General features: G+C 39.0%; 3 protein-coding genes and 1 long non-coding RNA gene across 7 annotated transcripts in view; 3 read left to right on the top strand and 1 right to left on the bottom strand.

Moving 5' to 3' along the window:
• Positions 1-12: 12 nt before the first annotated feature.
• LOC133848809 (uncharacterized) lies at positions 13-5,439 on the top strand. Its single transcript, XM_062284502.1, has 3 exons — positions 13-66; positions 532-871; positions 5,112-5,439. The coding sequence occupies exons 1-3, from the start codon at positions 13-15 to the stop codon at positions 5,180-5,182; spliced, it is 465 nt and encodes a 154-aa protein (XP_062140486.1). The 3' UTR covers positions 5,183-5,439.
• A 3,316-nt stretch (positions 5,440-8,755) lies between these two features.
• Positions 8,756-9,642, top strand: LOC133848851 (protein aubergine-like). Its single transcript, XM_062284551.1, has one exon. The coding sequence runs from the start codon at positions 8,977-8,979 to the stop codon at positions 9,607-9,609; it is 633 nt and encodes a 210-aa protein (XP_062140535.1). The 5' UTR covers positions 8,756-8,976; the 3' UTR covers positions 9,610-9,642.
• Positions 9,643-9,874: 232 nt separating this feature from the next.
• LOC133848852 (uncharacterized) lies at positions 9,875-10,521 on the bottom strand. Of its 3 annotated transcripts, none has more exons than XR_009895307.1 (3): positions 10,507-10,521; positions 10,206-10,350; positions 9,875-10,106 (listed from the first exon to the last, which is right to left on the bottom strand). It is a non-coding gene; the product is annotated as an uncharacterized LOC133848852 (long non-coding RNA). The 3 variants fall into 3 exon arrangements; XR_009895306.1 differs by lacking the exon at positions 10,507-10,521 and adding an exon at positions 10,425-10,447; XR_009895305.1 differs by lacking the exon at positions 10,507-10,521 and having other exon boundaries at positions 10,206-10,498.
• Positions 10,522-11,435: 914 nt separating this feature from the next.
• The window catches only part of LOC133848075 (uncharacterized), a 104,775-nt gene continuing 101,687 nt past the window's right edge, over positions 11,436-14,523 (top strand). The window contains exons 1-2 of one of the 2 annotated variants that reach the window (XM_062283455.1): positions 11,436-11,552; positions 14,083-14,403. In XM_062283455.1, coding sequence (XP_062139439.1) covers positions 14,133-14,403 — 271 coding nt within the window. In that variant the 5' untranslated portion in view covers positions 11,436-11,552; positions 14,083-14,132. Of the gene's footprint in view, positions 11,553-12,916; positions 14,404-14,523 lie in introns of those variants that run through there. The other variant, XM_062283454.1, reaches the window with a different exon arrangement.

Below are 14,523 nucleotides of genomic sequence, written 5' to 3' on the forward strand. Positions count from 1 at the left end.
CCCTTCTACCCTATGGGTAGCGGGTATAAAAACGCAGATGAGGCTCGGTACCCAAACACTGGGATGGTGGAGAATCAGAGGTGAATGATGTTTGGAAAATACCTTAAAATACTTTTAAATGAGAACGCAGAATAGAATATTTCTTTTATTTATATGTTTATTTTATTTTATTTTACTTATTGCCGATAAGACCAATATTAAAATTAATAAAAGGCCTATACAAGTCCCAAGTGATTCCGAGTCATGATCGTATTGTTTGTTTCAAATTTGTATCACTACTTCAAAATAGAGAGCTTCTTCTTGCCGGAGAGGGACAATGACCTGTTGCAATTCTATTCTATTCTTCATTGCACTCATTTAAAGCGTATTGCCAAGTCGACTACCCAGCATCTTGGAAGCAGCTGCGGAAACCCGAAACCCAATGAAAATATTTGCGATTTGAGTTTAAGTGCTACAAATTTTATTTGAATCGTAATCTGGAAAATCTTAACAAACTGAACATTAAATTCTTGGTCTTCATGACTCAAGCAGAAGATCTTCAACGCGATCATAGAGACCTTCGATGATGCCACCGATTTTCTCGACAGCGGACATTTGCAGCATTTCAACATTAATACTCCTTCGGGATACAAGAATATCTCCGCTGCCAAGCACACGCCAGAGACAACATCGACGGTGGCAACAGCCTTGACCTTGCCCACCGTTGCGAAGGGCGGTGCTACAGCGAAGGCAGCCAAGCGGCAAGGCTCGGTAGCAGCCGCGTCGCCAGCCAAGCGAATATGGCGCGTCAAGCCCATGGGCAAGTTGAAGTTGAAGTTGTACGTCAGGACAGCAGCGGCAGCTAACAGCATCGCCAGCAATAGCATCGACAGTAACAGCATCGACAGCGATGACGACATCTTAAGCATGTAATTCAATCTATCCTCAAAAATCTTCATATTCTTCTTCTTCTAGATTGTTTGCACTATGACCAGGGAACAAAGCTAACAACATCACCGATCAAAAAGATCACTCAATGCTGAAGCACAGCAAAGGGAACAGAGTCCGGGACACATTTCGGAGGCCGGCAACGATGCAGAGTTGCCGCGATATGTCCAGAACTATGCGGATGCACTACGTCTGCTGAAGCCAATCGAGGATTTCGCTTTGCTTGAGGAGAATTATCGTGACATCGTAAAATCTTATTGTTTGTTTCAAATTTTTATCACGACTACTTCAAAATATAGAACGCTTCTTCTTACCGGAGAGGGACAATGATAGTGTGACTGAGTGTAAGGACACTATGGGAGGAGCAAAGAGTTAATAAAGTTTGAACCAATTTACCAGTAACAAATTCCAATCATACCTGAGTTCAAATTTCCTTCACGGTTTCAGGTAGTTCCATTATATGCCACAAAAATCAGGCTGGTGTTGCCGATAAGACCAATATTGAAATTAATGAAAAGCCAATTCAAGTGCCAAGTGATTCCGAGTCAATTATATAATATTTTGCGTTTATTCAAAATGGGTAGCGGGTATCTCGCAGTCGAGAACACTCGACGGTAGCTTTCTTACTTGTTACTTGCGGGAGCCGTGCACAACACCCTGTGGCCACATATTCTGTAAGGAATGCATTGAAACTGCTGCAAATATAATGACCTGTTGCAATTCTCAAGTGGTTCTAGATTGTTTGCACTATGACCAGGGAACAAAGCTAACAATATACGCCAAAAATTAAATCAGCTATTGGCCAGCAGCTTAGTCTGGCCTAGATCGATAAGCACAATCAATGAACATACAGCATCAATGTTTTAAGCGGTTACAACGAAGTTGCGATGGTTGTTCGATGTAAATCTGGCATGAAGCAAACATATCCTTTAATTAGAAAGATGTTGTTATAAAGGAATAAGGAGGAATTTGCATATTTAAATAAATACTTTTGTATGGCGAAAATGCCTACTTACTTGTTTATGCTTTGGCTCACAATCTGGTATATTTTGCACTCTATAGTGTATGCCACTCGTCGAAGAACAAAAACAAGTCATATGGCACTTTTGTAGCTACTATGGATATGAAGTCCTCCACACGTTATTTCTCTTCAGTTACTGAACATATGAAGGGTCAGGAACTGTCTAATCAAGTATTAATGAATATGTATCTTGAATGTTATATCATTGTCTCCAAGACGCATCTGCGGCGGATAAGGCTGCGACAGTTTTGCTTTTTTGTGATTTTAATAAAACAATAGCTAAAAATCCCTTGACTGCTATTATTCAATTATTTCTAATCCAAAATCAAGGCACACTAGATGCAAGGAATTTTCAATTTTTGTTTCACTTTAATTTCTTTTTTGTCGAAATTTAATATTTTTAGCACAAATAATTTTGGGATTTTCAATTTTTATTTATTTCACTTTAATTTTTTTTGTTGATGTTTTTATTTAATATTTATTAGCACAAATAATTTTGGGAGCTGTTGCCCGTTCGAGACTTGAACACAGAATGAGCTCTAGAGATGCTTTCTCAAGCCTCATTCGTTCTATGCCAAAGGCAAAGCCTACTAGATCCAAAAAATTTTAAGAAAATTTGAACCAACTATATTTTTATACACGCTACCCATAGGGTAACATAGAAGGGTATTATAACTTTGTGCCGGCAGGAAATGTATGTAACAGGTAGAAGGAGGCATCTCCGACCTTATAAAGTATATATATTCTTGATCAGCATCAATAGCCGAGACGATCTAGCCATGTCCGTCTGTGTGTCTGTCCGTCTGTCCGTCTGTCCGTGTGAAACACTGGATCTCAGAGACTATAAGAGATAGAACTATAATTTGGTTTGTTTCAAATTTTTGTCATGCCCACATCCGCCCCCGCAAATCAAAAAAATCTAATAACAAGCGTAACTTTAGAGCTAGAGCTGTGAATTTTGGTATGTATAATAATATTAATAGTAATTGTGATTCTTGAAAATTTGCTTGCGATCAGATACAAATTGTGGAAGTTATTAAAGAAATACTTTTGCAGGGCAAAAACGTCTACTTACTAGGGGTTTTAGTTTCTTTGGCCGAAAATCTGGTATATTATGCCGTCTATGGTATATTTTGAATGTGGTACTATATCGGTATAACAAAAATACCATTTGGTATATTTTTAGTATTTTTGGTATATTTTGGAAAAATACGGCAATATTTTGCTTTTATTCAAAATGGGTTGCGGGTATCTCGAGCACACTCGACTGTAACTTTCTTACTTGTTCGTTTGTAGCATAAGCTCAAAGATATCACAAGCAATTATCGCAAATAAAGCAATTTGGTCTAGTTGTGATGTTATTCGCTTCCCACAATGACCAGCAGTTGTTCATAATTACTTGCTGAGTATGCGACTATCAAATACCCTGCACAAGAGAGAGCACAGGTCATATGTTTGTGAATTGAACAATTCAGCTCAATGGGTTTATAACAGGGTAAGATCTTCCATTAAAGGGGCCTTTCGGTCTTTAAGGAATTATGTCTTATTCTTTAGCCAAGTACGTTCGTGGAACAACCTCTCAATTGCCATGAATTTTGATTTCAAGACAGTAATAACGTTTTCAAGAACGCCCAAGTCCAATTATCAAATTACCTCTAACAAGTAAGAAAGTTACAGTCGAGTGTGCTCGACTGTGAGATACCCGCTACCCATTTTTAATAAGGGCAAAATATATTTCAAAATATACCGAAAATACTTAAGAAAAAATACTACAAATATACCAAAGGGTATGTTTGGTATATCGATACAGCACACCATTCAAAATATACCATAGACGACACAATGTACCAGATTGTCGGCCAAAGCAACTCAGACCCTAGTAAGTAGGCGTTTTTGCCCATACAAAAGTATTTCTTTGATAACTTCCACAATTTTTATCTGATCGCAAATTTTCAGGAATCATAACTACTATAGTAATTATAGTATGTACCAAAATTCGCAACACCAGCTTTAAAATTACGCTTGTTATTCGATTTTTTTTTGATTTGCGGGGGCGGACGTGGGCGTGGCAAAAATTTGAAACAATCTTGATCTGCGTGCAAACATAACAAATGCTGTCGAAAAAAAATTATAGCTCTATCTCTTATAGTCTCTGAGATCTAGGTGCTCATACGGACAGACGGACAGACACACAGACAGACAGACGGACTGACGGTCATGGCTATATCGTCTCGGCTGTTGACGCTGATCAAGAATATATATACTTTATAGGGTCGGAGATGCCTCCTTCTACCTGTTTCCTGCCGGCACAAAGTTATAATACCCTTCTACCCTATGGGTAGCGGGTATAAAAACGCAGATGAGGCTCGGTACCCAAACACTGGGATGGTGGAGAATCAGAGGTGAATGATGTTTGGAAAATACCTTAAAATACTTTTAAATGAGAACGCAGAATAGAATATTTCTTTTATTTATATGTTTATTTTATTTTATTTTACTTATTGCCGATAAGACCAATATTAAAATTAATAAAAGGCCTATACAAGTCCCAAGTGATTCCGAGTCATGATCGTATTGTTTGTTTCAAATTTGTATCACTACTTCAAAATAGAGAGCTTCTTCTTGCCGGAGAGGGACAATGACCTGTTGCAATTCTATTCTATTCTTCATTGCACTCATTTAAAGCGTATTGCCAAGTCGACTACCCAGCATCTTGGAAGCAGCTGCGGAAACCCGAAACCCAATGAAAATATTTGCGATTTGAGTTTAAGTGCTACAAATTTTATTTGAATCGTAATCTGGAAAATCTTAACAAACTGAACATTAAATTCTTGGTCTTCATGACTCAAGCAGAAGATCTTCAACGCGATCATAGAGACCTTCGATGATGCCACCGATTTTCTCGACAGCGGACATTTGCAGCATTTCAACATTAATACTCCTTCGGGATACGAGAATGTATCCGCTGCCAAGCACACGCCAGAGACAACATCGACGGTGGCAACAGCCTTGACCTTGCCCACCGTTGCAAAGGGCGGTGCTACAGCGAAGGCAGCCAAGCGGCAAGGCTCGGTAGCAGCCGCGTCGCCAGCCAAGCGAATATGGCGCGTCAAGCCCATGGGCAAGTTGAAGTTGAAGTTGTACGTCAGGACAGCAGCGGCAGCTAACAGCATCGCCAGCAATAGCATCGACAGTAACAGCATCGACAGCGATGACGACATCTTAAGCATGTAATTCAATCTATCCTCAAAAAATCTTCATATTCTTCTTCTTCTAGATTGTTTGCACTATGACCAGGGAACAAAGCTAACAACATCACCGATCAAAAAGATCACTCAATGCTGAAGCACAGCAAAGGGAACAGAGTCCGGGACACATTTCGGAGGCCGGCAACGATGCAGAGTTGCCGCGATATGTCCAGAACTATGCGGATGCACTACGTCTGCTGAAGCCAATCGAGGATTTCGCTTTGCTTGAGGAGAATTATCGTGACATCGTAAAATCTTATTGTTTGTTTCAAATTTTTATCACGACTACTTCAAAATATAGAACGCTTCTTCTTACCGGAGAGGGACAATGATAGTGTGACTGAGTGTAAGGACACTATGGGAGGAGCAAAGAGTTAATAAAGTTTGAACCAATTTACCAGTAACAAATTCCAATCATACCTGAGTTCAAATTTCCTTCACGGTTTCAGGTAGTTCCATTATATGCCACAAAAATCAGGCTGGTGTTGCCGATAAGACCAATATTGAAATTAATGAAAAGCCAATTCAAGTGCCAAGTGATTCCGAGTCAATTATATAATATTTTGCGTTTATTCAAAATGGGTAGCGGGTATCTCGCAGTCGAGAACACTCGACGGTAGCTTTCTTACTTGTTACTTGCGGGAGCCGTGCACAACACCCTGTGGCCACATATTCTGTAAGGAATGCATTGAAACTGCTGCAAATATAATGACCTGTTGCAATTCTCAAGTGGTTCTAGATTGTTTGCACTATGACCAGGGAACAAGCCTAACAATATACGCCAAAAATGAATTCAGCTATTGGCCAGCAGCTTAGTCTGGCCTAGATCGATAAGCACAATCAATGAACATATAGCATCTATGTTTTTAAGCGGTTCCAACGAAGTTGCGAGGGTTGCTCGATGTAAATCTGGCATCAAGCAAACATATCCTTTAATTAGATAGATGTTGTTATTGTTGTTGCATATTAAATAAATACTTTTGTATGGCGAAAATGCCTACTTACTTGTTTATGCTTTGGCTCACAATCTGGTATATTTTGCACTCTATAGTGTATGCCACTCGTCGAAGAACAAAAACAAGTCATATGGCACTTTTGTAGCTACTATGGATATGAAGTCCTCCACACGTTATTTCTCTTCAGTTACTGAACATATGAAGGGTCAGGAACTGTCTAATCAAGTATTAATGAATATGTATCTTGAATGTTATATCATTGTCTCCAAGACGCATCTGCGGCGGATAAGGCTGCGACAGTTTTGCTTTTTTTGTGATTTTAATAAAACAATAGCTAAAAATCCCTTGACTGCTATTATTCAATTATTTCTAATCCAAAATCAAGGCACACTAGATGCAAGGAATTTTCAATTTTTGTTTCACTTTAATTTCTTTTTGTCGAAATTTAATATTTTTAGCACAAATAATTTTGGGATTTTCAATTTTTATTTATTTCACTTTAATTTTTTTGTTGATGTTTTTATTTAATATTTATTAGCACAAATAATTTTGGGAGCTGTTGCCCGTTCGAGACTTGAACACAGAATGAGCTCTAGAGATGCTTTCTCAAGGCTCATTCGTTCTATGCCAAAGGCAAAGCCTACTAGATCCAAAAATTTTAAGAAAATTTGAACCAACTATATTTTTATACACGCTACCCATAGGGTAACATAGAAGGGTATTATAACTTTGTGCCGGCAGGAAATGTATGTAACAGGTAGAAGGAGGCATCTCCGACCTTATAAAGTATATATATTCTTGATCAGCATCAATAGCCGAGACGATCTAGCCATGTCCGTCTGTGTGTCTGTCCGTCTGTCCGTCTGTCCGTGTGAAACACTGGATCTCAGAGACTATAAGAGATAGAACTATAATTTGGTTTGTTTCAAATTTTTGTCATGCCCACATCCGCCCCCGCAAATCAAAAAAATCTAATAACAAGCGTAACTTTAGAGCTAGAGCTGTGAATTTTGGTATGTATAATAATATTAATAGTAATTGTGATTCTTGAAAATTTGCTTGCGATCAGATACAAATTGTGGAAGTTATTAAAGAAATACTTTTGCAGGGCAAAAACGTCTACTTACTAGGGGTTTTAGTTTCTTTGGCCGAAAATCTGGTATATTATGCCGTCTATGGTATATTTTGAATGTGGTACTATATCGGTATAACAAAAATACCATTTGGTATATTTTTAGTATTTTTGGTATATTTTGGAAAAATACGGCAATATTTTGCTTTTATTCAAAATGGGTTGCGGGTATCTCGAGCACACTCGACTGTAACTTTCTTTCTCAAAGATATCACAAGCAATTATCGCAAATAAAGCAATTTGGTCTACTTGTCATGTTATTCGCTTCCCACAATGACCAGCAGTTGTTCATAATTACTTGCTGAGTATGCGACTATCAAATACCCTGCACAAGAGAGAGCACAGGTCATATGTTTGTGAATTGAACAATTCAGCTCAATGGGTTCATAACAGGGTAAGATCTTCCATTAAACGGGCCTTTCGGTCTTTAAGGAATTATGTCTTATTCTTTAGCCAAGTACGTTCGTGGAACAACCTCTCAATTGCCATGAATTTTGATTTCAAGACAGTAATAACGTTTTCAAGAACGCCCAAGTCCAATTATCAAATTACCTCTAAAAACGCAGATGAGGCTCGGTACCCAAACACTGGGATGGTGGAGAATCAGAGGTGAATGATGTTTGGAAAATACCTTTAAATACTTTTAAATGAGAATGCAGAATAGAATATTTCTTTTATTTATATGTTTATTTTATTTTATTTTATTTTACTTATTGCCGATAAGACCAATATTGAAATTAATAATGATCTTTTTGATCGGTGATGTTGTTAGCTTTGTTCCCTGGACATAGTGCAAACAATCTACAAGAAGAAGAATATGAAGATTTTTTGAGGATAGATTGAATTACATGCTTAAGATGTCGTCATCGCTGTCGATGCTGTTACTGTCGATGCTATTGCTGGCGATGCTGTTAGCTGCCGCTGCTGTCCTGACGTACAACTTCAACTTCAACTTGCCCATGGGCTTGACGCGCCATATTCGCTTGGCTGGCGACGCGGCTGCTACCGAGCCTTGCCGCTTGGCTGCCTTCGCTGTAGCACCGCCCTTCGCAACGGTGGGCAAGGTCAAGGCTGTTGCCACCGTCGATGTTGTCTCTGGCGTGTGCTTGGCAGCGGATACATTCTCGTATCCCGAAGGAGTATTAATGTTGAAATGCTGCAAATGTCCGCTGTCGGGAAAATCGGTGGCATCATCGAAGGTCTCTATGATCGCGTTGAAGATCTTCTGCTTGAGTCATGAAGACCAAGAATTTAATGTTCAGTTTGTTAAGATTTTCCAGATTACGATTCAAATAAAATTTGTAGCACTTAAACTCAAATCGCAAATATTTTCATTGAGTTTCGGGTTTCCGCAGCTGCTTCCAAGATGCTGGGTAGTCGACTTGGCAATACGCTTTAAATGAGTGCAATGAAGAATAGAATAGAATTGCAACAGGTCATTGTCCTTCTCCGGTAGCCAGGGAATACAATATACGCCAACAATGAATTCAGCTATTGGCCAGCAGCTTAGTCTGGCCTAGATCGATAAGCACAATCAATGAACATATAGCATCATTGTTTTTAAGCGGTTACAACGAAGTTGCGAGGGTTGTTCGATGTAAATCTGGCATGAAGCAAACATATCCTTTAATTAGAAAGATGTTGTTATAAAGGAATAAAGAGGAATTTGCATATTTGAATAAATATATTTGTATGGGCGAAAACGCCTACTTACTTGTTTATGCTTTGGCTCACAATCTGGTATATTCTGCACTCTATAGTGTATGCCACTCGTCGAAGAACAAAAACAAGTCATATAGCACTTTTGTAGCTACTATGAATATGAAGTCCTCCACACGTTATTTCTCTTCAGTTACTGAACATATGAAGGGTCAGGAACTGTCTAATCAAATATTAATGAATATGACATGTGCACTAAAGGCATATCGTGAGCATCATGGGAGTTTGCCCGACCGCATTCTCTTTTTCCGCGACGGTGAAGGTGATGGTCAGCTAAATCAAGTATTCAATATTGAGGTGAAGTTCCTCAAAACTCGACTGGACGAGATCTATAAATCGGCGGGAAGAGATAAAGGTTGCAATTTGGCATTTATTGTTGTAACAAAAAGAATTAACATACGTTACTTTGTGAATAAGCGCAATCCCGAACCTGGAACAATAGTCGAAGTCGATGATGTTATCACTTTGCCCGAGCGTTATGATTTCTATTTGGTTTCGCAGGCCATAGAACAAGGTACTGTTTCTCCAACGAACTACAGCATGGGTCTGAATGCTGATAAGATCCAAATACTCAAGTACAAAATGACACATATGTACTACAATTGATCTGGAACTTGCCGAGTCCCTGCAGTTTGTCAATATGCTAGCTATACAAGTACGTCCAACACTAGAACCACTTGAGAATTGCAACAGGCAACGAAGTAAAATTTACTGTTTGTGCAGTCCCTGCAGTTTGTCAATATGCTCATAAGCTAGCATTTTTGATAGCTGAGAGTATTCACCGTGCACCATCTTCGGGTTTGGAAAACCAACTGTTTTTCTTGTAAAACTTGACTATCATTATGAATATTTCAATATGTAAATCTTATCGTTCATACTGAATACTTAAAATGTATAATAAAGATTAATTTGATATTTCATATTTTTAATGCCGCTTATTTGCATTGCATTGTAGTTTTTTTCAGTGACAGCTGATTGATCATTCAACTGATTTCGAAAATAAATATTGGTTTGTAACTAACTTATTGCAGTTTGTTATTATACCTGCATTATAAGTTTCTGCCGGCAGGAAATGTATGTAACAGAAAGAGGCATCTCCAACCCTATAAAGTATATATATAGTATATGTTAGTACACACACTGATAGCTGTAGCTTTCTTACATGTTTTTTCACTTGACTTGATAATTATATGATAACTTACATGTATTTTAAATAAGTTGGAGTTCCGAATTATCTTTTTTCTGATTGAGCCCTCTATTTAATAACTAGAAATTTATAAGCTCTTGTATTTCTAATCCAAAATCAAGGCACACTAGATGCAAATATTTAAAAAAAAATTTTTTTCACTTTTTTTTTGTTGAAATTTAATATTTTTTTAGCACAAATAATTTTGGGATTTTCAATTTTTTATTTTTTTCACTTTAATTTTTTTTTGTCGAAATTCTTATTTAATATTTTGTAACACAAACAATTTTGGGATTTTCAAGTTTTATTTTTTTCACTTTAATTTTTTTTGTTGATGTTTTTATTTAATATTTTTTAGCACAAATAATTTTGGGAGCTGTTGCTCGTTCGAGACTTGAACACAGAATGAACTCTAGAGATGCTTTCTCAAGGCTCATTCGTTCTATTCCAAAAGCAAAGCCTACTAGATCCAAAAAATTTTAAGAAAATTTGAACCAACTCTATATTTTTCGATTCTAGCATAAGCTCAAAGATATCACAAGCAATTATCGCAAATAAAGCAATTTGGTCTACTTCTCATGTTATTCACTTCCCACAATGACCAGATGGGTATGCGACTATCAAATACCCTGCACAAGGGAGAGCACATATCATAAGTTTGTGAATAGAACAATTTAATCAACCGTCAATATACACCCCATAGATAAACGAGTACAGGGTATGCATTGCTTAGCGCTGCAAACTAGGCCCGACGGGCTTCGTTTGCTGTCAGATGGTGATAACATTGTATTAACAACTCTATGCAGATGCCTTTTAAACTTAATGTTGCCATTGTCAGTAGGCTGCAGGGCATTAAAACTCACCACAGAGTGCTTTTTATTTGTTGTCTTTTTTTCTTATATTCTGAGTGGGGGGCACTGAGAATGCAAGTGTCACTCACTACTCCACACACAGCCGGCTTTTGTAGGTGTCGCTAGTGTTGAAAGAGGTGTGCCGGGGGGGAAGGGGAAGGGGCTGCTAACCCACTCAAAACAAACAAATCAAAGCAGAGAAATGCACGTGCTGTCACATAGATGGCGCTAAGTCAGAGACTGAGTCGCTGCGACTGCGACGGCGACGGCGACTGAACCGATTCCATCACTGAGCCGAAGCCATGCACAACAACACCCGAGCCTGTGCTCGGCTGGAGCCGAAGGGAGCGCGCTGAGCCTGTGTTTCTAGCTTATAATTCACCACACGAGCAGCCAGCTGGCACAGTCGTCGGCCGGCTTTCGCAGTGTTCGCACGTGTCGCGCTTTAAATCGCAGAAAAACGCAAACGCAAAGTAACGGTATCGAAAATACACAGTTTATCGAAAATAAGCGTAAGCAGAAATTGTCAACACACACGTGTGGAGTCTAAGCAAAATAACTGTGTCTTCTGCGTATTAACTATTCTCGTTGTTGTTGTTGTTGTTTTTAGTGTTAATATCATCGTCGTTGTGTTCGTTTTTGTTGTTGCTGGCTTTCGCGGTTATTGGATTTTTATTTTGAGGCCACGTCGCAGCTGCTGTTGCTGGCGCTGTTTCGTCCATTTTTTTTTGTTTTTGTTTTGTTTGATAAGTGAAACAGAAACCGCGTTTGGCTTTGGCTTAAGCTTTGGCTTTGGCTTTCGCTTTGGCTTTGGCGGCAACATCCGCGTGTGCGAGAAAGGAGTGAAAAAAGTTATTAATCATTAAAGAACATTTATGTCGCGTGCTGTCACACACAAACACCAATACAACAAGGCACACACATACACACAGTCGAGCGAGGCTTGTGCTGTGCGGGAGCGAGTGAGAGGGCGCAACAATGCTGCGCCTAAAGCGGAAATTTAGTTTGCTTTGTTTATTCTGTCTCGTCGTCTTTTATTTTTTTGTTCTCGTGTGCTCTTTTTTTTTTTTGATGGTCCTCTTTAAACTTGTGCACTGTCTTTGTGTTGCGGTGCCGCTTACGTTAACGTTTACGTTTAACGTATTAAGCTTTATGTTGACGCTGGCGTTGACGCCGACGCTGACGTTTCGTGTTAGTTCGCGTTCATGTTGCCGTTTATTCTTTATGCTTTTATCGCGTCAAATATTTCATGTGCTCCGAGAAAAAAAGGAAAGTGCGAGAGAGAAGGAAACAATCCCGAGTCCGATTCGCAATATGAAATGTGAATTTGAGAATTGGAATTTGCATTTGTTGTTGTTGCTGTTGCTGTTAGTCTTGTTGTTGTTGATGACGGCAGCTGTCAAAAAGGTTACGAGCTTTTCATCTTCGTGTTGCCCCCCTTCTACTTCTTTTTCGTTCTCTTCACGTGTGATTCGCTTTTGATTCTGATGTTATTCGCATTCTTTTGGGTGTTTCAATACAGTGCAATATTTAGAATTGAAATCCATACTCAAAAGTGGTAAGCTTTTAATAAATAATTTTCTAATTTCAATTATTATTTTTAATCAGTATAAAGTTATGCCTTATTTTATTCGACCATGTTGATTTGGCCTTCAGCTTTAATTTAGATATAATTTTTGAGTTGTATTTTTTCACTCAAATTTTAGAGTTCGAATTTTTAATGTATGAGCTTCAATTTAGAGATTCATGTGGTAAACGATTATCCAATTTTAAAAATATTAAATTATTTCGAGTCCACTTTCAATTTGTAAAACCCGAATCATGGATGAATTTAGTGCAATATATTTAGTTGTAATCGATTTTTGAGAATAGAGTGATTGACGTTGTGTGAAATTCGAAATCAGGAACATCTGACACCCCGAGTAACTGAAAAGTGAGTCTGTTAGTCATTGCGGCATTCACCTGCAGCTTATTGATCCTCTGTCAGGCCGTTCTTCTTCTTCTTCTTCTTTGCCACAAGCTGTTAATATAAATTCTGGAGTGTCTTACGATTCGTCGTCCGTCCCGTCCGTCGCAACGATTTATGAAAATTGAAGTCTTTGTTTTATTGTCCTGGGGAAAATGGCAAACGGCCGTCGAATGCCATCGAAACTGGCTCCGCCTTTGACTTCCCTCCTCATTGTTGCCACTTGCTTCAATATTTTATGCAAAACATCTCGAGCCCTTGCTTCCGTTCCTCCATTCAGTGCCCAATCACCGCACTCCGCACTTCGCTCTCTGCTCTTCACCTGTCTCCAGCACTTGATTTAGCATCAGGCTCCTGAGCTCTCGGTGCTTAGTGCTTCAGTGTTCGGTGCTTAGTGCTCAACTCTTGCTTCTGCTCCTCCCTCTCCCTCTCCCTTTCCCTATCCTTCTTGCTTCTCCGTCTCCGTGTTCAGTTCAATTCGTACTTCGACCTACTTTGATTCCGCTTGCCGTGTTTTCACTTCATATTTGTGCGTTCCTCCACCTGGCTCCCTAATGTGGCTAATACCGAATATCGGCTCTGCTTTTTCTGTTCTATATATTTTCCTTATTTTTTTTGTTGTTTTTTTTTTTGGGTCTTTTACACTGACAAATCGCAGTAGGTCGATTGTGCCAATTTGGCAATATTAGCAGCATTATTTATTCTATTGTTTTTATTGGATTTTTGTGTTAATTTCTTTGATTCAATTCGCTTCGATTGTGCTGCATATTTCGTTGCACGTTTTTCGCTCAGTGTTTTTTTTTTCGGGGGTCTTGCGTGTCGTTTTTATAACCTTTCTCCTCACGTTGCCATATCTCGATAGTCTCGACTGTGCCGCTTGGCACACAATTGCCATAATTCAATTTTAGTTTTAATTTCCGCTTTTCGGCGTAAATTGCATTTGCATTCACACACTGCCTGAGTGTGTGGTGGTGTGTGTGTTGGTATTGTTGTGTGTGTGTCAGCTTTAATCGCTTTCGACACTATCGAATACATGTTGTATATATCTATATATGAGTGTGTGTGTCTCTCTATAGCCAAATATATCGCGAGTGTAAATCGAAAAACGCGCAAATTGCAATCACAAATGGCTCTGAAGATGATGAAGTGGCTGGCAGCAGACGCCTGGCTAGGATTGGCATTGGCATTGGCAATGGGCTTCTCCTCGTTGCCTCTGGCCGAGGGCGGCTCCTGTCGTGAAGCGCAGCTCTGCTGCAATGGCCGCGATTCGTCCTGCGTGGTGCAGAAGGCTCCCATCAATGCCATCATCGAGGACCTCAGCGATAAGCCGTGCTATTGCGATCACGCCTGCCTCAAGCTCGGCGACTGCTGCGACGACTTCAAGGATCATTGTGGGGGTAAGTTACATTACAAAATTATATATTCCATTATTTTTGTATATTTTATGTCACATTATTATCCCAATTCTAAGAATGTTCAATGGGAATTGTCTGCCTTTAAACTTTACAGCACATTTA

Source organism: Drosophila sulfurigaster, chromosome X, assembly GCF_023558435.1.
Source record: "Drosophila sulfurigaster albostrigata strain 15112-1811.04 chromosome X, ASM2355843v2, whole genome shotgun sequence".
NCBI lineage: Eukaryota > Metazoa > Arthropoda > Insecta > Diptera > Drosophilidae > Drosophila > Drosophila sulfurigaster.